General features: G+C 43.1%; 1 protein-coding gene across 1 annotated transcript in view; it reads right to left on the bottom strand.

Annotated features, from left to right (window-relative positions):
• The window catches only part of LOC134949572 (H-2 class II histocompatibility antigen, E-S beta chain-like), a 195317-nt gene that overhangs the window by 111208 nt on the left and 60075 nt on the right, over positions 1 to 24034 (bottom strand). Inside the window, exon 2 of the mRNA XM_063938230.1 lies at positions 21958 to 22233. Coding sequence (XP_063794300.1) covers positions 21958 to 22233 — 276 coding nt within the window. The remainder of the gene's footprint in view (positions 1 to 21957; positions 22234 to 24034) is intronic.

Below are 24034 nucleotides of genomic sequence, written 5' to 3'. Positions count from 1 at the left end.
CCGCGGATGAAGACACCACTCTCCCGGATACATGTCTTGTCGACTGAGATAATTTGCTTCCCAGTTTTCGACACCTGGAATGAATATCTTCGAGAGTATGATGTTTCGCCTTTCCGCCCACACCAGAATCTTTGTCGATTCCTTCAACGCCATCTTGCTCTTCGTTCCCCCTTGACGGTTTATGTAAGCCGTCATCATGACATTGTCCGACTGTATCCGTACATACTGACCTATGACCAGGTCTTCGGCCAATAGAAGTGCGTTGTAAACAGCCCTTAGTTCCAGAATGTTTAAGGGTAATCTGCTCTCTTGAGGTGTCCACCTTCCCTGGAATTGATGGTCTTCCAGGACGGCACCCCAACCTCTGAAACTGGCGTCCGTTGTCAGAATCCTCCAGTCCCAAATGCCGAATCTCTTTCCTGCTGCGAGATTCTTGTGCATCAACCACCATGTGAGGGATATATTGAAGTCTGATTCTCCGATGAATTAGCCAATGCGAACCTGCTCCTTGAGCAATGAGGTTCATCTGAAAGGGTCGGGAATGAAGTCTTCTGTACTGGATAGCCTCAAATTACGCTACCATCTTTCCTAAAAGTTGTACACAGAGATGGAGAGACACCGTTGGTGTCCCTAGTACCTGAGTCACCAACTTCCGTATATGTCCTGAATCTTGGACTCTGGTAGAAAAATTCTCAATTTCACCGTGTCCAATATAAGACCTAGGAACTGAATCCTTTGCGTTGGAATGAGGTTGGATTTCTTGAAGTTCACTATCCATCCGTGTTGAATCAGAAATTGGTGAGATGTGTGAGCATCCTTTATCAGCTTCTCCTGAGAAGAGGCTTTGATGAGGAGATCGTCTAGGTAAGGTATTCTAGTGACTCCCCTTAATCTCAATTCTGCCACCATTACCGCCATGATCTTGTGAAGATCCGTGGGGCTGAAGATAGACCAAACGGTAGAGCTCTGAATTGATAATGATCCTTCACCAATGCAAACTGTAGGTAAGCTTGGTGTAGGGACGAAATTGGGATATGCAGGTATGCATCTTTTATGTCAATGGATATCATGAACTCCTTGTGTTCTAGACTTGCAATGACCGACTGTATGGATTCCATCTTGAATCTGTAAATTCTTAGAAATTAGTTTAAAACTTTTAAATTTAGAAATCGGTGTGACTGTTCCGTCTGGCTTTGGCACGACAAAAAGACTGGAATAAAATCCCGTTTCTCTCTGAGGGGTAGGGACTGGAACAATGGCCTCTGACTAGCAATTTTTGAATTGCTGAAAGTAAAGCTTTTGCTTTGATAGGGCACCGAGGTAACACTTGTAAAAAATTGACTGTGAGGTCTCTCTTGAAAATCCATCTTGTACCCTTGAGAGACTATATTGTTTATCCAATTCTCTGGAGAGGTGTTGGCCCATGTGTCCTGAAACCTCTCCAGTCGTGCACCCACCAGGGGAGACCCTAGGTGAGCTGGGAGACAGTCATGTCACGTTTTTTTCAGTAGGTTTATCCTGCTTTCTGGTCGTTGCTTGTGAGCGGCCTCTGCCCCGACGTGCTGGTCCACCAAAACCTCTTCCTCGGCCTCGAAAGGACTGAGATCTGAAAGAATTAAACATTGGTCCTGAATAACCTCTCAACCTGTGGAGTGGTTCTTGTATAAGGAGTAGGCAGGAATGTGGACTTTCCAGCTGTAGCTTGGGAAATCCACTTGTCCAATTCTGGACCGAAAAGCGTGTCACCCTTAAAGGGAATAGCTTCCACTGCCTTTTTAGTGTCAGAATCTCCTTGCCATTCTCTAAGCCATAAAATTCTCCTTGCTGATATGGCCGATGCAGAGATGCGCGATGCAATTCTACTGGCATCCTTAGATGCCTGACATAAATATGAAGCTGTCTCGAATGTGTTCCGTCAGATAAGTAATCTCTTTCAAGCTATTTTCCTCTTCAATAGCTTGTATAATACGGGAGGCCCATGCTCCCATGGCCTTGTTCACCCAAGCACAGATGAGTGTAAGTCTCTGTGCTGCACCTGCTGCTACAAAAATCGACTTTAAAGCTGTGTCAACTTTACGATCTGAAACATCCTTTAAAGTCGTTACATTAGGTATTGGTAAAATAGTCTTTTTTGACAACCTATCTATGGAAGCATCCACTACCGGTGGATTTTCCTTTAGGTAAAGGATACGTTACCTGAAACCTTTTTGGGAATTGGAAGCGTTTATCAGGTTGTTTCCAGGCCTCCTCCATTTGATTTTGGAGGGACTTAGGAATGGGAAACACTGCTGAACGTGGTTTCTGTGATTCGAATAAGTCGAATTCCTCAATTAAAGGATCAATACCCGAGATCGCTGAATCCTCTTCTGTGGAATCAGCATCCAGGTTAGGTTCAATTAACTCGCCTTCCTCCGTATCCATAAGGAGACCCTCCTCTTCCTCCGTTACTTGAACAACAGGAAGGGGTCTTTTAACTGCCTTGCGCACAATTGTGTCTGGTTGTGCGGGTGGCGTTAATCTGATGAGAAATTCCTCCATTGTCTTTGAGAATCCCGCAGCCCACTCTGATTGTTGCTTGCGTGATTCCGCCATTTCTTTGGATATTCTGTCTGTAAGAACATCCTCCCATGACCGTGATGGAGCACTGCTCCGTGGTTGTGCGGCCTTGTCTACGCAGGAGTCGCACACCCCCGACCTGCCAATCCTCGTGCTTTTCTTATTACATTTCGTATACACGTAATAATAGGTTTTTGATGTCTTGTGCCTTAGACATGATTAGCCCTTTAGTTGACAATTAAATTATACTTTCACCCTTTATTCAGGAAAACAAAGTTTGTAGTATGTGACATGAGTGAAGTGTTTGGAACCGGCTGTAATAACTCCTCTGATTCAGAGAGGTAAATAATAATAATAAAAATTAATGAATGAATAAATAAATTAGCAAACACCAGCCGGTTAGCAGCCCTCACAAGCCCAGCTGTCAGTCATCTACGATGATAGGGTTGTCCACGTACTCAGAATTTTCCTCAGGATCTTTGAATAGAAGTCCCTTGAAAATACAAGCAATAATAAATTATTCCTTCAGGAGATCCTTAATTATTTATGCTATCATCTTTTACCAGCAGGGGGAGCCTAACTAAACTTCCCTCATATGACAAGGTCTAAGAGGGGGAGGGCTCTCCCTGCCCCTCAGCTATGGCGCCTATACTGTTATTTTAAAATGGCCGCCGTTAAAAAATGTAATGTACTTCATTATAATGCCTGCGCCCTGTCTTTCACTACACTGAGATTCTGTACCTCCTGTGTCCCCTTTTCTATTAAACAGTGACCCGCTTCTATCCCCCGGCTCCCTGTCCTACAACCGAGCCGTTTGTATACCCCCTCGGCTGAGCAGTGTGTTGTCATGCGGGACCTGGGCACTGTCTGACTCCGCAGCGTGACCCGCCGCTCTATCTCCCGCGGGACCCGCGCTGTAAAAGTATCCAACCTAGCAGTGCGACCCGCCGTGCTCACGCGGGACCCGGCCGCGCTGTTCAAGAGTTATGCTCCAGCAGCGCCACCCGACTTTCTCCCCTGCGTGCACTTCTGACCGCGGCGCTAACTAAGCAGACTGTATAGCTGGCGCAGCTGCTCTCTGCCCTCTGTTGAGATATTAGGGATCAGAATAAACGGCTTGTACTTAAGTGTACAGTTACTGCCGGGAGTTTATATTACTGGCCCTGTTACAACCAGTACTCACGATTTTGAAGCAAAAGAGGATCTCCTGAGGAGAGATGCAGATCCCTTCAATAGGGATCTTTGTCTCTCACATATATTCAAGCTTTGTCCCCCTTTTCCTAGGTTGACGCAGCCTGTCTGAATAAAATTTTAATCTAGTCAGGAGCTATCTGCTCCTACGTGCTTCACCTCTAGCACAGTTTTCAAAACTGAGGCATGAGGGGCGTGAAGGGGGAGGAGCCGGCTGTGCAGTCAATGCAAATTTTTAAGATTGTGCCACACCTCCGGTTCGCAGACTTCACACCCCTAATGTCTAAGATGGATTTCCAGTGTCCCCTAGTGGATGAAAGAGAAAAACTGACTGAGGTCTCAGTTGAAAATCTAATCTGTACCCCTGGGAGATTATGTCGTTGATCCAAAGATCTGGAGAGGTGACGGACCATATGTCCCGAAAACTCTCCAGCCGGCCGCCCACCAAGGGAGATCCCAGGTGGGCCGGGAGACCATCATGCCACGGTTTTGTCAACAGGTTTATCCTGTTGTCTGGCAGCTGTCTGTGCGCGGCCTCTACCTCTGCCTCCACGGACTTGTGTACCAAAACCTCGTCCTCGAAAGGACCGCGATCTAAATGAATTAAACGCCGGTCCCGAATATCCTCTTCTAGCCTGTGGAACGGCTCTCGTATATGGAGTAGGCAGAAAGGTAGATTTCCCTGCTGTAGCTTGCGAAATCCACTTATCCAACTCAGCACCAAAAAGCATCTCTCCCCCAAAGGGGACGGATTCAACCGCCTTCTTGGTGTCAGAGTCGCCTTGCCATTCTCTGAGCCATAAAATCCGTCTAGCGGATATGGCCGAAGCGGAAATTCGCGAAGCTATTCTACTAAGATCCTGAGAGGCTTGACACAAGCATGAAGCAGATTCTTGAATGTGGTCCGCCAGTTGGGTAATCTCTTCCAAGCTATTTTCCTCCTCAATAGCTTGTACAATGCGGCCAGACCACGCGCCCATGGCCTTGTTGACCCAAGCACATACGATCGCAGGCCTCTGTGCCGCACCTGCTACCATGAAAATTTACTTTAAAGTAGTGTCTACCTTCATTTCTGATGCATCTTTTAAAGTCGTCACATTAGGTATTGGCAATATTGTCTTTTTTGATAATCTTCCTAAGGAAGCATCCACTACAGGTGGAGTCTCCCACTTATCCATGACACCCTTGGGCAGAGGATAAGTTGCTTGAAACCTCTTTGGAAATTGAAAGCGTTTGTCCGGCTGTTTCCAAGCCTCCTCCATCTGAGATTGGAGGGATTTAGGAATGGGAAACACCGCAGAACGCGGCTTTTGGGATTCGAATAAATCGAATTCTTCTGGTTACTTGACGTCTTCCGCCTTAAAGTCTAGGATCTCTTTCACTGCTTCAATCAAAGACTCAATACCCGAGATTTCCGTGTCTACTTCTGGAAAATCTGCGTCCAGGGTAGATTCAATTAACTCACCTTCCTCCGTATCCATGAGAGGATCTCCTTCCTCGTCTGTTTCTGTTATGATAGGAAAAGGTCTTTTAACCGCCATGCGCACATTCGTTTCTGCATGTGCTCGCGGCGTCAACCTAATGAGAAATTCCTCCATCGTCTTAGAGAATCCCGCAGCCCATTACGATTGTTGTCTGCGGGATTCCGCCATCTCCTGTGAGATTTTGTCAGGTTTTCTTCCCATGACCTAGGTGGAGCACTGCTCCTAGGTGGAGCGTCCTTGTCCAAGCAGGAGTCACACACTCCAGAGCTGCCAACTCGTGTACTCTTCTTGTTACATTTTGTACAAACATAGCAGGTTTTGGAAGTCTTGGCTGGTGCTTTAGACATGCTATTTAAACTCCCTAGTAGGGTATTACTCATCGCTTTCACCTTTTGTATATGAAGGGAAAGACTGAGGGATGACGGAAGAGAAAGTATTGGAACCGGCTGGAAAACTTATCCCTTCAATATGTAAAAGGAGGGAAAATGACAAAACCAAAAATTAGAGAAATTAAAATAAATAAATTCACGAGCCGGTTTGCAACCCTCACAAACCGAACTGTAAATCAGTTACGATGGTAGGGTTGTTCACGTGCTTCTTAGTATTATCTTCAGGATCTTTGTATAGAAATCCTTTGAAGATAGAATTAAATTTTCTGGAATCTTCATGTAAAATAAGTATATATATATATATATATATATATATTATATATATATATATATATATATATATATATATATACACATGTGTAATACAAGAACGGGCGGCACTCACGGCGCAAATAAAGACAGACAAGCTAGTCTGATAGATCAACGTTTCAATGTCAAGAGCAACATTTTCGTCAGGATAAAAAAATGACGAAAATGTTGCTCTTGACATTGAAACGTTTATCTATCAGACTAGCTTGTCTGTCTTTATTTGCGCCGTGAGTGCCGCCCGTTCTTGTATTACATATCTCTGGATACAGCCGTGCTGTGTACTGTCAAAGTCAGAAAAATATCTCTATGCACACTGCCATATTTGCACCTCATTCATGTCCGCGCTGCGCAGGCGTACGCTCTCCCGTACGTGCACATACTCACAGCCGCAGGCACCCGCAGGCGCACGGTATGCGTATTTACGGTAGAGTTTATGTAATCATAGCGTGCGACTCAATCGTTACATATTTTCATTAATAATGTATTTTATAGATCATGGTCCCTTTGATAGATTCTGAAAGTTTGGTTAATATAGAATGTCCCTGAACGGAGGAATCCCTCTTTGTATTGTGCGAAGGGTCTAACAGGAGTCATACAGCAGTGTTTGGTACCCATCGGAAGAGTATTTAAATAGCAATATTCCGGTGTTGGTTTGGAGCAGATTAATCGCTCGTGCGAATAGTTATGGACATAAGAAGTTATGTCCATTTATTATTATTTGTTCTTACTTAGTCATGCACCTGAAAAGTTGGAGACAGGTATCAGTGGGTCTCAAATGGCTCTTTGACCTCAGAGATCCCCCAAACAATAGTTTGCATGTTGAGAGGGCCTCATATCTTCACATGCATAAGGTAAGCACAGGAATAGTAATTGAAGATCAATTGTACTCCAAATCAGTATCTTTCCCACAGACGGAGTACAATAGCCTTTAATTACACTGAGCTTTGAGACTCAATGAGGAGGGCCAACACCTGTGTTTACAAATGGGGCTGGATTTGTATACAGGAGAATGAGGGCTGAGATGTCATTGTCTCAACTGAAAGTGGACATCATGAATATAGAACAGAACCCAGACAGGATTCTGTTTTGTATTCGCCAAACAATAGCTCTCCAGAAGACAGGAATGTGTTAGTTATCACCCATTGTTTTGCATAACCAAGACCACTGATACAGCCCACCTGTATGAATCAACCTATGACCTTTGTTATAATGCGAAGCCGAATTCCTGCGTCCAATGGACAATGAGATTGTAGGGACCATTAGATTGCATTGTGTGAGTAGCATAAAAGACGGGCCTGTGGCATCCAGCTTTCACTTCTCATCAAACGGTTCTCATTGCTGATAATCGGGAAGCTGGCTGTCCAGAAAGCGCTTGCGATCGTTACCCTTGTGCGTAAGTTTCTCTCCGTAATCATATTGTCTTACTGTGAGCCAATTTCTTTCTCTCCGTCTCTCTCTCTCCGTCTCTCTCTCTCCCTTCTCTTTTCTCCCGTATCTCCCATTGACTAGTATTGTATTGTATTAGGTCAGTATTGTATTGTATTTATTGTGTAGTTCTTTGGTTAGGAAGTCTTTGTTATACTGTAGTGTATCATTTGTACTGTGATTCCTTTTTGCAAGTATATTAGTTATAATACATATAGTAGGCTTTGGACCCTAAACAAGTATCTGTGTATTTCTTATAGTGTTAAGTGTTCACTTGAGCGTCGGTGACTCTCAAGCAGCTTTGTATTTAATCAGGTTACACCAGGTTGCACTTACACCCTGTCTCAACACTAAGGTATACTGTGTATTTCATTGTTAAAAATATAGATATAAAAGGTATAGTGTTGTAAGCGTCTGCGCCGCTGGTGACCTCCTCGTGGTCTCGAGCGTCTGCTACGCCATAGCGAATCATTACGTTTGTCTGTAGCCAATAGCGTGCCTGCCTGTGATTACTTACTCGTGAGTGAACGTGACGCCTGTGCGTCTCGATCACGACTAAGCGATCGATACGCAACTAGCGTACCCTTACGGTACTTCTTACGTAATCAGCGTACAGTGTTCTTAAACCTCATAAAGGGTTATAAATACATAAAGGAATTCTGCTTTGTTAATTGGGGGCCGTCCAGTCCTTCACATATCTGCACTAGGTAGATCAGCAGACATTATCCCTCAGCAAAGGGCGGGAGGTTGTCTCGCAGTGCTGACAGGATAAGCGTCTGCTTCGCTTAGATAAAGAGTGCTGAAGGAATCCGGGAACCGGAGGTAAGAACAAAACGCTTGTGTTTTTTTTAAAACTGTTTATTTTTCTTCTGTCTTGCGTATATACGCACGCATACATATATATATCTGCATTTCTTTTCCATCTGTGTATTTCATTTTTCGTATATCACTATCCTGTTTGCCAGTTTTATAGTTGATAGAAAAGTGCAAAAAGAGACTTGCTGTTATTTCATAGTTTAAGAATAGAGGTAATAGTTAAAAGTGTAGACAAACACACAGGTTTGCCTGGGAGATAAGGCAAAGCCAGTGGGGTACGCGGTAGATGATCAGGGATCGTTTACATTGATAAAAGTATATTGTGTTACGGTGGATCTTTGTTTTGCGTACACGTGTCTCTAACAAAGACTAGCGTACGCAATCCAAAGGCTGACGCACGCAGCGTACATTACGCAAAGGAGCGTCCGGTTACGCCCACGTAGCTCAAATCGCGATAAGTTGAATTAACGCAAAGGGGATAATTAGCGCAAAGCGGTAGATAACGCGACGCGGTAAATAACGCAAGTCTACTTTTGGAAATCTGAAATTTAGTTTAACAGATCCTGCTCCTAATTGGTAACACAGCTGGGCTAAAGAAAATTTCTGCGCAGAAATAGAAATAGAAGCAAAAGTGTACATGTGTTGAGTGAGTGTGTCTTTATCACATAAGTTTATACAACTTTAAGGTGGAACCACAAAGAAAGTCGGGTACTCGTCAAGGAACATACGTGTAAGTGACATATACGGTGGCTAGGGAGGCATCCTTGGTTAAATAATATTTGAGCATTAGAATATAGCGGACCATAAGGTAACAGACCAGGAGGTCATTAACAGACGGTAACAGACCAGGAGGTCATAAGGAAACAGGTAAAATAGACAAAGAAGTCCGCTATAGAGAGAAGAGGCACAACCCCGGGGGGTGTTGGTGCAGAACCCATATAGGCCATATAAGCTCTGGCTGAAGGAATTCGCAGCCGAAATTTTCGATTCCATTGATCTCTCTGTACATAAGAAGTAGTCTTATGTACTGAACGATTGTACCGCACGTCATTGTGTGCATTAGTAAACCTGACCAGTATCATTTTGCGTACAAAGGTCATAAACGCTAGTTGTACATTCTGAAGTGATTTGTGTAATTTTTTATTTTTGGAAGGGAAGTTCGCTGGTCACTCAGGAACTATCTAACAACCCCACCTTTACTGGAAAGAGTAAGTGTCCTTCGGGTAACCCTCACATGTTCCAGTAAACAGAAGGTTCTATAGGGGCCCTGTATCGAGTACGCCAGCACCATATCGGTGTGATCAGGTCGTATTGGTCGAGGTGGGCGAGTGAGTGGGGTACTCGGTAAACCGCCACCGCCGGCCTATTTTGAATAATTTGGTTTGCTGTAAGGGTTCGCTGAAGACCGTGATATAAAGATCAAAGGAGTAGTAAGCAACACCTGCAGATTATGGGGGCCAGTTGTTCAGGTAGGGGGCGATCAACCTCGGTTCGGGTTGATTCAGAGAACCGACCAGTCGGGTCGGCAAGGTACATCATGTGTGAGAAATACGGAAATCACGCAGAAGTTTTATGTGATGAATGGGAGAGAATGACTGTACATGATGGGGAGAAGTTCCCAAATATAGGCAGCTTTAGCCCAAAAGTGTTACAAAATTTAAGGAGGAGGATATGTCTCATTGAACCAACAAAGAGACGAAGTAAACATTATGATTATTTGCAGTTATGGCAACAGGAAGGTGAATTACAAAGAGATTCAATTGACTTTTCTGACTCTTATCTTGAGGGGAGAGACATGGCATCAGGAGAGGAGTTGATTGCGGAGAGAAAAGCACAAGGGTGAACAATAAAAACGCTCTTAGCAACTGTAGTATAGATTATAAGAATAAGTGTAATAAATGTAACAATGATTATTGTAATACTGTTGAATGTACAACTATTAACCTATGCAAGTTGCACCCCATGTCAAACTTCCCTCAGGAATACAAACAAGAAAGTGAGCCCAGAACAATGTCGGCACCTCTTCCAGAAGCCATCCTACAAGACATCCAGGTGGACACGATCAAATCGGTAAAGGCAATAATCAAACCCCCTAACGGAGGGTCAGGTGAGGTCGTGTCCACAGGTACGTACAATGTTTTATATCACGCACAAACAAATGTACCCCATATTGTAAGACCAAAACAAGGTGATGTAATTGAGTTTAGTCCTGTCAGGGTGATCACAGTCCCCAATGGGAAGACTGCTGATAAGGGAACCATTCCCGTCAAGGACAGTGCAATGCGCCATCCCTGGTCCCGGACAGAATTGAGATCAATCATGTCTGATTACCCAGATCCTAGGAAAGATCTAACTGTATGATCAAAGATTCACAGAAGGTATATCAACTCCCTAGACAACGACATAATCATGGTATCCAAGGAATCAGGTAGGTACAGGGAAAGCGGTTGATGGTGATGAGCATCCAAGCGTTTGAGGAGGCATCAAATCAGCCAAGACCCCAGTTCACTGACACTTGGAGAAAGCCAAGGATCTGTTACCATTGTAGAAGAGAAGGGCATTATGCTAGCAACTGTAACAGCCCACATAAAGTTAGACCCCCTAGACATGAAAATGAGCAAAAGTTATGACACACCAAATTATAATCAGGGATCATATAGGAAAAATTTTGGGCCACAACCATAATATATAGTCAGGAAAGGTGAACATTAGAACTGATGGTAAGCCTGAGGTAACGGTTAATAAAGTGGGAGGTCATTCACTGAAAGACACAGGAATGACCAGGTGAAAAGTTGTAAATGTATTTGTGAAAAATGTTTTTTTTCTCTCTCTCTCTATCCCCATCTCTGACGAGTAGTGGTAAGAATTCACACATTGCATATCCACTTGGTCCTTGCAGAAGTCTACCAAACCCCAGCATGACCTCCGCCACAATGTATTTCTGGCCAGATACAGACAGTGGAGTAATGCAGGTGCTGGTGGGGAGGGACTGCTCAAGGAGACCATTAGACACATAGATATGACAGCCTAATAAGTCTGACAATGTTTTTCTAATGCTAACAATGTTTTCTTAATGTTGACAATGTTTAAAAATGCTTTGTTTCTCTTTTCTTATTGATGGTTATTGTCGAGTTATGTAATGTATATATGCACATGAATTGTTCTCTATCTCTTTTGTTTTTTTTGTTGTCTCTCCCTCTTCCCACTCATGTTTCCATGGTTTAAAGATGCTATGTCACCCCTCAGTTGGACCAATGGTAATGCCAGATTTTTGCTCCTTACAGAAAGATCGTCGGTTGGGAAGGAATATTGCATCACCAGAATGTTCGTTTGGAAGACTGAGAGACAGCACCTTTGAGAGGACAGCAGAACAAGAAGAACAACAAGACGAGAGAACTTATTATCGTAACAAGTTCTCTCCCCCTCAAACTGTTTTCTTATACCCCCTTTACAAATTTCTTCTTTTCTCCTCCTGTAAGATGGACTTGCCCCAAGAGACTGTGATATGGATTTTTCCGTTAACCATGATGTTGACCAGAGCAGTCTGTTTCGGTGAGAGTACCAGTGAGGTCGAGAAAGGATCCAGAAAGGTCCTGATGACTGAGACGGAGGTGTAAATTTCCAATAGCAACTCAATCACCAAGCAAAGGCGAGTACCGGGCACGATCTAACAACCATGTTATCTGTAAACATTTTCTTTGAAGGATTGTTAGTTCAAAAAGAAAACTGTATCTGTAGGCTCGGTAACAATAATGCCAATCCAGTTTTAATAACCATATGGACCGGCATCCATTGAGTGACTATCACTCCTTAGTGGGTAGCGTGTTAAATGAGACAGATTGTTGGGTATGTTCTCAAGTACCTCAAGGGCATAGCAAATCAGGACTAGTACCATTTCCTTTAGCATTAGGGGAGGTACTTGAGCTAAATGGTGGGAGACCGGTGGACAGGAGGTTTAATATCTCCAGCCCTCCTAGCTTGAAGCTCCACCAATACCATGTGGATAGGTCCCTCTTATGTTTCAACATCTCCAATCCCCGAAAGCCGGGAAATTGGGAAGTGTCATGGAGTAACCACACCATGACCTTTTCACACAGAGCAGATAGAATGCCTACAGATACAGAGCTTGTACGCCACATAGCCAGTAGAGGAAAATCTTTCCGGTATAGGTACACCTTAGGGAATAGAATTACTAGAGTTGGAGAAGTATCACCAGGATACTGTGCACATATCGTACAGTCTGATACGTGCATTAAGCAGATGGAAGAATTAGGGCCAGGAGATTTCACCTGGAAGGTTTGTAATATGGTCATGTCCTTCTCCGTCCCATATGTTCTCCCCGATGATGCATATTTCATATGCGGGAGAAAGGCGTACAAGTGGCTTGCCCCAAACTCTGAAGGATTGTGTTATATTGGAAAAGTATTGCCTGAAGTGATGACTGTTACACATGACAAAATGAAAGACATACACCGTGGTGCCCAAGCTCCTTATACTCACACTCATTACGAGCACCGAGTTAAAAGACAACTGTCAGAAAGGTTAGAGCATCCGGCCTCTGACCTAATCCATGAATCCACCGGGATTCAGGTTCTGGTAGCGTTAGATTTCACTCGCACCGCTAGAGGAGTGATGAATTATAGATACATTTCCGCACTCGCCAATTTGTTAGATAATGTCACTGAAATGTATGATGACACGTTCAGATATACTGGAAGAGAACTTCAAGCCTATAAAACAGAACTGGTACAGCATAGAATGGTTCTTAATTACCTCACAGCAGTGACAGGCGGATATTGTGTTACATTGGCAACGCAGTACGGCGTGAAGTGTTGCACGTATATCACAAATAGCACCGAGGATCCAGTAGAGGTCATAGACCAAAAGATGGACGATATTCTCCAATTAAAGTGGGAATTTCGCCGAAAACACAATCTCACCCTTGCTGCTGTAGGTAATGAGCTGACTGGTTGGGTGTCATGGTTGAACCCGCGAAATTGGTTCTCCGGTTTGGGAGACTGGGCTCAAGGAGTCATAATGGATGTTGGAAAGTTTCTCCTATGTATCTTAGGTGTTGTTATATTTATTGGATTGATATTTAGATGCGGGCAGGCTTTAATGAGGTGCAAACAAAGTACAAGAGTGATGAGCTTGAGGAGCGAGGAAACTGTAATTAACCTGGATTTGATTTATGACCCAATGATAGAAACCAGGATGTGATGAAAATGCGATTATACGGTCCGTTTCTTTCACCTGTTTTTCTGCTTTTCTCCAAGATACAAAGACTCCCTTGGACGAGGAAGCTGACGAGACGATATATATACAGACTACAGACGAGACCAAAGAAGGATTTTGACCACTTGAGAAATGGACATTTGATGAACTTTGCCATGGATCCCCAGTTTCCCTAGTATTTTTAAACTCACGCTAGCCCAACATTTTTTGTAAATCTGATGGCATTGACAAAGCTTGTTGCTCATGCCTAACGAGCAAAACAGCGCAAAGAAGACGACTTTCAACTGATACCGAACAAAACTTCAACGACAGATGTACATTTACCTGACATAGAATACCATTGCATTTTCCATAAGTGTTCTTTATCTTCATCTCTACAACCCTCAGGTAATGACACACATAGTCGATAGGGAATACAGGCACAGATATCAGCAACCACATACTTCCCCCATTCATGTATCATCAACTAAAATGTGCATCCCCATTTTGTTACAACTAGAAGCCAAAATGAGCTCGGTAGAGTTTGACAGCCCATCCACAGACCCTTGATACGGGATAAGAAGTAATTCAAATGTATACTTCGCAATACCTCGAAGCTTGATTTACAACACGTACGGCATGATGATACATGACCCCCCAAACATGGACTCATACACACACACGCTTCTGCTATCTCACTAGGTCATACCCTCTTCACACCTACTCCTCTCTCCTCCCCTGCCCAACCATGGAAATGAATTAACCCCTGACCTATATTTTTCTCCTTTTGAAATGTTTTAGAAGGTGGCAGTTATTATTGACTGCCAAAGGGTAGACTGTCAAAGTCAGAAAAATATCTCTATGCACACTGCCATATTTGCACCTCATTCATGTCCGCGCTGCGCAGGCGTACGCTCTCCCGTACGTGCACATACTCACAGCCGCAGGCACCCGCAGGCGCACGGTATGCGTATTTACGGTAGAGTTTATGTAATCATAGCGTGCGACTCAATCGTTACATATTTTCATTAATAATGTATTTTATAGATCATGGTCCCTTTGATAGATTCTGAAAGTTTGGTTAATATAGAATGTCCCTGAACGGAGGAATCCCTCTTTGTATTGTGCGAAGGGTCTAACAGGAGTCATACAGCAGTGTTTGGTACCCATCGGAAGAGTATTTAAATAGCAATATTCCGGTGTTGGTTTGGAGCGGATTAATCGCTCGTGCGAATAGTTATGGACATAAGAAGTTATGTCCATTTATTATTATTTGTTCTTACTTAGTCATGCACCTGAAAAGTTGGAGACAGGTATCAGTGGGTCTCAAATGGCTCTTTGACCTCAGAGATCCCCCAAACAATAGTTTGCATGTTGAGAGGGCCTCATATCTTCACATGCATAAGGTAAGCACAGGAATAGTAATTGAAGATCAATTGTACTCCAAATCAGTATCTTTCCCACAGACGGAGTACAATAGCCTTTAATTACACTGAGCTTTGAGACTCAATGAGGAGGGCCAACACCTGTGTTTACAAATGGGGCTGGATTTGTATACAGGAGAATGAGGGCTGAGATGTCATTGTCTCAACTGAAAGTGGACATCATGAATATAGAACAGAACCCAGACAGGATTCTGTTTTGTATTCGCCAAACAATAGCTCTCCAGAAGACAGGAATGTGTTAGTTATCACCCATTGTTTTGCATAACCAAGACCACTGATACAGCCCACCTGTATGAATCAACCTATGACCTTTGTTATAATGCGAAGCCGAATTCCTGCGTCCAATGGACAATGAGATTGTAGGGACCATTAGATTGCATTGTGTGAGTAGCATAAAAGACGGGCCTGTGGCATCCAGCTTTCACTTCTCATCAAACGGTTCTCATTGCGGATAATCGGGAAGCTGGCTGTCCAGAAAGCGCTTGCGATCGTTACCCTTGTGCGTAAGTTTCTCTCCGTAATCATATTGTCTTACTGTGAGCCAATTTCTCTCTCTCCGTCTCTCTCTCTCCCTTCTCTTTTCTCCCGTATCTCCCATTGACTAGTATTGTATTGTATTAGGTCAGTATTGTATTGTATTTATTGTGTAGTTCTTTGGTTAGGAAGTCTTTGTTATACTGTAGTGTATCATTTGTACTGCGATTCCTTTTTGCAAGTATATTAGTTATAATACATATAGTAGGCTTTGGACCCTAAACAAGTATCTGTGTATTTCTTATAGTGTTAAGTGTTCACTTGAGCGTCGGTGACTCTCAAGCAGCTTTGTATTTAATCAGGTTACACCAGGTTGCACTTACACCCTGTCTCAACACTAAGGTATACTGTGTATTTCATTGTTAAAAATATAGATATAAAGGTATAGTGTTGTAAGCGTCTGCGCCGCTGGTGACCTCCTCGTGGTCTCGAGCGTCTGCTACGCCATAGCGAATCATTACGTTTGTCTGTAGCCAATAGCGTGCCTGCCTGTGATTACTTACTCGTGAGTGAACGTGACGCCTGTGCGTCTCGATCACGACTAAGCGATCGATACGCAACTAGCGTACCCTTACGGTACTTCTTACGTAATCAGCGTACAGTGTTCTTAGACCTCATAAAGGGTTATAAATACATAAAGGAATTCTGCTTTGTTAGTACCATTGGGAGGGCACCGGCATTACTAGCAGATTACACTTATCCTTGGGACCTGGGAGTACCGTGGACATTGCCTACATACATATATATATATATTTCTACCAGCAGGGGGAGCTATAGCTGTATTAAAATTGCATTATACTAGGGCCAGGGTTTAACCCCTCCCAGTGGATGAGGATAGTGATTTTTAAGGGGGGAGGGTTTAAATCCTCCCCTTATAATGGCGCCAGTATGAGTATCATAAAATGGCCGACACTGCAATTTTTCATTCACCTCATTATTTTATATTAAGCCCCTGGGAAGGTCTTATGTCCGCCTTTCTGGTAACCCTGCAGCAGCGTCTTCCCTGCCGCCGCGCCCGCCAGAGCCTCCAGCGTCTATTTCTCTCCACGCTCCGGGACCACCCGCCGCCTGAGAAGAGCCTTTGCGCTATGTATACAGGAGGGGGAATAATGATGATCTCACCCCCTGCGGCTGAAGCTCTACTGCCGCGCTAGCAATGATAGAGTCCCCTTGTAAAAGTTACTTACAGCGCTGTACCGCACTATACTGCTGGAGGGGACTGCTGGTTTTATCTATTCAGCTAACAGGCCTAGCAGGAATTAACTAAGTATCTAACAGGGCCTTATGAATTACCAGTACTCACACTTTTAGATGAGGATTCCAGGATGAGAGATGCAGGTCCCTTCAAAAGGGATCTTTGTCTCCCAATAAAGTCAGCCTCGTCTCCCTTTTATTAGATGGACGCAGCTTCAACTACTTATTTTCAGATTTTTGTCAGGAGCTCAAAGCTCCATGTGCTACCTCCAAGCACAATTTTCAAAACAGAGAGAGGAGGGATGTGAAGGGGGAGGAGCCGGCTGTGCAGGCAATATTTTTTTTTTTTTTTAACATTGTGCCACACCTCCGGTTTGCAAGCTTCACACCCCTAATGTATGACGGAACTCCAGTGTCCCCTAGTGGATGAAAGAGAATCAGGTGTATACAGGACACTCACCTCTCCGGTCACTAGTGACGCTGTGTATAATAGTATAGTTATATTACACAGTGTCTCCTCCTGTATATTATACATGTGATATATGCCGGTGTAATACAGGTGTATACAGGACACTCACCTCTCTGGTCACTAGTGACGCTGTGTAGAATAGTATAGTTATGTTACACAGTGTCTCCTCCTGTATATTATACATGTAATATATGCTGGTGTAATACAGGTGTATACAGGACACTCACCTCTCCGGTCACTAGTGACGCTGTGTATAATAGTATAGTTATATTACACAGTGTCTCCTCCTGTATATTATACATGTAATATATGCTGGTGTAATACAGGTGTATACAGGACACTCACCTCTCCGGTCACTAGTGACGCTGTGTATAATAGTATAGTTATATTACACAGTGTCTCCTCCTGTATATTATACATGTAATATATGCTGGTGTAATACAGGTGTATACAGGACAGTCACCTCTCCAGTCACTAGTGACGCTGTGTATAATAGTATAGTTATATTACACAGTGTCTCCTCCTGTGTATTATACATGTAATATATACTGGTGTAATACAGGTGTATACAGGACACTCACCTCTCTGGTCACTAGTGACACTGTGTATAATAGTACAGTTATATTATACAGTGTCTCCTCCTGTATATTATACATGTAATATATGCTGGTGTAATACAGGTGTATACAGGACACTCACCTCTCCGGTCACTAGTGACGCTGTGTATAATAGTATAGTTATATTACACAGTGTCTCCTCCTGTATATTATACATGTAATATATGCTGGTGTAATACAGGTGTATACAGGACACTCACCTCTCCGGTCACTAGTGACGCTGTGTATAATAGTATAGTTATATTACACAGTGTCTCCTCCTGTATATTATACATGTAATATATGCTGGTGTAATACAGGTGTATACAGGACACTCACCTCTCCGGTCACTAGTGACGCTGTGTATAATAGTATAGTTATATTACACAGTGTCTCCTCCTGTATATTATACATGTAATATATGCTGGTGTAATACAGGTGTATACAGGACACTCACCTCTCCAGTCACTAGTGACGCTGTGTATAATAGTATAGTTATATTACACAGTGTCTCCTCCTGTATATTATGCATGCAATATATGCTGGTGTAATACAGGTGTATACAGGACACTCACCTCTCCGGTCACTAGTGACGATGTGTATAATAGTATAGTTATATTACACAGTGTCTCCTCCTGTATATTATACATGTAATATATGCTGGTGTAATACAGGGCACTCACCTCTCCAGTCACTAGTGACGCTGTGTATAATAGTATAGTTATATTACACAGTGTCTCCTCCTGTATATTATACATGTAATATATGCTGGTGTAATACAGGTGTATACAGGACACTCACCTCTCCGGTCACTAGTGACGCTGTGTATAATAGTATAGTTATATTACACAGTGTCTCCTCCTGTATATTATACATGTAATATATGCTGGTGTAATACAGGTGTATACAGGACACTCACCTCTCCGGTCACTAGTGATGCTGTGTATAATAGTATAGTTATATTACACAGTGTCTCCTCCTGTATATTATACATGTAATATATGCTGGTGTAATACAGGTGTATACAGGACACTCACCTCTCCGGTCACTAGTGACGCTGGGTATAATAGTATAGTTATATTACACAGTGTCTCCTCCTGTATATTATACATGTAATATATGCTGGTGTAATACAGGTGTATACAGGACACTCACCTCTCCGGTCACTAGTGACGCTGTGTATAATAGTATAGTTATATTACACAGTGTCTCCTCCTGTATATTATACATGTAATATATGCTGGTGTAATACAGGTGTATACAGGACACTCACCTCTCCGGTCACTAGTGACGCTGTGTATAATAGTATAGTTATATTACACAGTGTCTCCTGTATATTATACATGTAATATATGCTGGTGTAATACAGGTGTATACAGGACACTCACCTCTCCTGTCACTAGTGACGCTGTGTATAATAGTATAGTTATATTACACAGTGTCTCCTCCTGTATATTATACATGTAATATATGCTGGTGTAATACAGGTGTATACAGGACACTCACCTCTCCGGTCACTAGTGACACTGTGTATAATAGTATAGTTATATTACATAGTGTCTCCTCCTGTATATTATACATGTAATATATGCTGGTGTAATACAGGTGTATACAGGACACTCACCTCTCCGGTCACTAGTGACGCTGTGTATAATAGTATAGTTATATTACACAGTGTCTCCTCCTGTATATTATACATGTAATATATGCTGGTGTAATACAGGTGTATACAGGACACTCACCTCTCCGGTCACTAGTGACGCTGTGTATAATAGTATAGTTATATTACACAGTGTCTCCTCCTGTATATTATACATGTAATATATGCTGGTGTAATACAGGTGTATACAGGACACTCACCTCTCCGGTCACTAGTGACGCTGTGTATAATAGTATAGTTATATTACACAGCGTCTCCTCCTGTATATTATACATGTAATATATGCTGGTGTAATACAGGTGTATACAGGACACTCACCTCTCCGGTCACTAGTGACGCTGTGTATAATAGTATAGTTATATTACACAGTGTCTCCTGTATATTATACATGTAATATATGCTGGTGTAATACAGGTGTATACAGGACACTCACCTCTCCGGTCACTAGTGACGTTGTGTATAATAGTATAGTTATATTACACAGTGTATCCTCCTGTATATTATACATGTAATATATGCTGGTGTAATACAGGTGTATACAGGACAGTCACCTCTCCGGTCACTAGTGACGCTGTGTATAATAGTATAGTTATATTACTAGGTGTCTCCTCCTGTGTATTATACATGTAATATATGCTGGTGTAATACAGGTGTATACAGAACACTCACCTCTCCGGTCACTAGTGACGCTGTGTATAATAGTATAGTTATATTACACAGTGTCTCCTCCTGTATATTATACATGTAATATATGCTGGTGTAATAAAGATGTATACAGGACACTCACCTCTCCGGTCACTAGTGACGCTGTGTATAATAGTATAGTTATATTACACAGTGTCTCCTCCTGTATATTATACATGTAATATATGATGGTGTAATACAGGTGTATAGAGGACACTCACCTCTCCGGTCACTAGTGACACTGTGTATAATAGTATAGTTATATTACACAGTGTCTCCTCCTGTATATTATACATGTAATATATGCTGGTGTAATACAGGTGTATACAGGACACTCACCTCTCCGGTCACTAGTGACGTTGTGTATAATAGTATAGTTATATTACACAGTGTATCCTCCTGTATATTATACATGTAATATATGCTGGTGTAATACAGGTGTATACAGGACACTCACCTCTCCGGTCACTAGTGACGCTGTGTAGAATAGTATAGTTATATTACACAGTGTCTCCTCCTGTATATTATACATGTAATATATGCTGGTGTAATACAGGTGTATACAGGACAGTCACCTCTCCGGTCACTAGTGACGCTGTGTATAATAGTATAGTTATATTACACAGTGTCTCCTCCTGTATATTATACATGTAATATATGCTGGTGTAATACAGGTGTATACAGGAGACTCACCTCTCCGGTCACTAGTGACGCTGTGTATAATAGTATAGTTATATTACACAGTGTCTCCTCCTGTATATTATACATGTAATATATGCTGGTGTAATACAGGTATATACAGGACACTCACCTCTCCGGTCACTAGTGACGCTGTGTATAATAGTATAGTTATATTACACAGTGTCTCCTCCTGTATATTATACATGTAATATATGCTGGTGTAATACAGGTGTATACAGGACACTCACCTCTCTGGTCACTAGTGACGCTGTGTATAATAGTATAGTTATATTACACAGTGTCTCCTCCTGTATATTATACATGTAATATATGCTGGTGTAATACAGGTGTATACAGGACACTCACCTCTCCGGTCACTGGTGACTCTGTGTATAATAGTATAGTTATATTACACAGTGTCTCCTCCTGTATATTATACATGTAATATATGATGGTGTAATACAGGTGTGTACAGGACACTCACCTCTCCGGTCACTAGTGACGCTGTGTATAATAGTATAGTTATATTACACAGTGTCTCCTCCTGTATATTATACATGTAATATATGCTGGTGTAATAGAGGTGTATACAGGACACTCACCTCTCCGGTCACTAGTGACACTGTGTATAATAGTATAGTTATATTACACAGTGTCTCCTCCTGTATATTATACATGTAATATATGCTGGTGTAATACAGGTGTATACAGGACACTCACCTCTCCGGTCACTAGTGACGCTGTGTATAATAGTATAGTTATATTACACAGTGTCTCCTCCTGTATATTATACATGTAATATATGCTGGTGTAATACAGGTGTATACAGGACACTCACCTCTCCGGTCACTAGTGACGCTGTGTATAATAGTATAGTTATATTACACAGTGTCTCCTCCTGTATATTATACATGTAATATATGCTGGTGTAATACAGGTGTATACAGGACACTCACCTCTCCGGTCACTAGTGACGCTGTGTATAATAGTATAGTTATATTACACAGTGTCTCCTCCTGTGTATTATACATGTAATATATGCTGGTGTAATACAGGTGTGTACAGGACAGTCACCTCTCCGGTCACTAGTGACGCTGTGTATAATAGTATAGTTATATTACACAGTGTCTCCTCCTGTATATTATACATGTAATATATGCTGGTGTAATACAGGTGTATACAGGACACTCACCTCTCCGGTCACTAGTGACGCTGTGTATAATAGTATAGTTATATTACACAGTGTCTCCTCCTGTATATTATACATGTAATATATGCTGGTGTCATACAGGTGTATACAGGACACTCACCTCTCCGGTCACTAGTGACGCTGTGTAGAATATCATAGTTGGGTATGCAGTATCTCTCCACCTCGTGCTTCACCTGCTCTATGAACTCCTTATCGTCATTCCACTGTTTTGCAGCAGGTCTCCCGTACTCGGTCCTCGCTATGTAATACCCGACATCACTGTCAAAGTAGAGAAACTCCTCCTGGTTGTAGAAATATCTGTCCAGATACCGCACACGCTGAGTGCCGTTGTGATAGTGACATTCCCCCTTTGTGTCCAGCACGTAGTCCGGGGCAGCTGTGGATGAGGATCGGAGGGTTATTATATATACAGGTTACAGCACCCCGAGCCTCGCACTCACACAGGGAATATCAGCGTCATCCCGGATCCCCATCCGCCCCAACCATGCATGCCCTAACTCCCACCATACACAGCCACACCCACCAGAAGACGCCCCTCCCTCCTCCCCTTGATCCGCGGTCTCGGCAGGTGAGGGGGCGGGGTCCAGGGCTGAGCGTGAGATGACAGTCCCGGGGAGCGGCCGCTCCTCGCCGTGTGAATGAGGCAGTGACCGCACAGTAGTAATGCGGGGCTGGCCTCTGTCACATAGTATGTGTACGGGGGCTGCTCTCCTTTACCACAGTGTAATCCCGAGGACGTCGCGCATCTGTGTGATTAGTACATACTGTAATCGCTGCCACATGCGCGACAAAACACGCTGACATGATCATGTGACTGCTGTGAGGGCGGGACATAGACATCCGTGCCCTGCTACATTCTTCATTATTACTCCTCCGTGGCATTATTGGTAGTGAAACACCTCCCCCTGCTGGCAGTAAGGTAGTATGCATGCATACAAAGAAAGATAGCCCCTGTTGCTGTAGTCACTCACTGCAATTCTATAGATTCACTATTGACGGTGTGTTCTGTAGCCTAATGGAACTTCAGGTTCAGAAGCTGCGGCATTTCCAGTGTCATACTGACATAAGTGAGGATTACCAAGTACCCATACATAATCTTCCCTGCTGATCTGTTACCCCATCGACAGCCACTGACAGGGTCGCTGACCTGTCTGGTGCCTTCCAGTATTGACACTGCCGGAACTTCTGGACATGATATTAATCTGGCTTACTACAGCAAGCGGTGGTGCAGAAGCCTGCCTTGTTTGTAGTAAGAGTAAGATCCATGCAGCGCCTGAGTCATACCTACTCTCCTGGATGGTGTCAGAGACTCATGATTTTTCAAGCAGTCCCCAGCAGAAGGTATGGTCATCGACCATCGATTATTCAAAATCATCGATGGTCTATGACTGATAGCAACTACTTTTACCATCAATAGGGAAGAACCATATGCTTTTCCCACTATTGATGATAAAGAGCTATCAAAAAAAATAAAATTCTCTCCTGGGTGTTGGGGAAAATAAGAATTTACTCACCGGTAATTCTATTTCTCGTAGTCCGTAGTGGATGCTGGGAACTCCAAAAGGACCATGGGGAAAATCGGGCTCCGAAGGAGGCTGGGCACTCTAAGAAAGATTTATGACTACCTGGTGTGCACTGGCTCCTCCCACTATGACCCTCCTCCAAGCCTCAGTTAGGACACTGTGCCCGGACGAGCGGACATAATAAGGAAGGATTTTGAATCCCGGGTAAGACTCATACCAGCCACACCAATCACACCGTACAACTCGTGATACTATATCCAGTTTGACAGTATGAAAACAACTGAGCCTCTCAACAGATGGCTCAACAATAACCCTTTAGTTAGCAATAACTATTTACAAGTATTGCAGACAATCCGCACTTGGGATGGGCGCCCAGCATCCACTACGGACTACGAGAAATAGAATTACCGGTGAGTAAATTCTTATTTTCTCTGACATCCTAGTGGATGCTGGGAACTCCGAAAGGACCATGGGGATTATACCGAAGCTCCCAAACGGGCGGGAGAGTGCGGATGACTCTACAGCACCGAATGAGAGAACTCCAGGTCCTCCTCAGCCAGGGTATCAAATCTGTAGAATTTTGCAAACGTGTTTGCCCCTGACCAAGTAGCTGCTCGGCAAAGTTGTAAAGCCGAGACCCCTCGGGCAGCCGCC

Source organism: Pseudophryne corroboree, chromosome 8 (assembly GCF_028390025.1).
Source record: "Pseudophryne corroboree isolate aPseCor3 chromosome 8, aPseCor3.hap2, whole genome shotgun sequence".
In the NCBI taxonomy this organism is placed as follows: domain Eukaryota; kingdom Metazoa; phylum Chordata; class Amphibia; order Anura; family Myobatrachidae; genus Pseudophryne; species Pseudophryne corroboree.
This window is presented reverse-complemented; position numbering and strand designations above follow the sequence as displayed.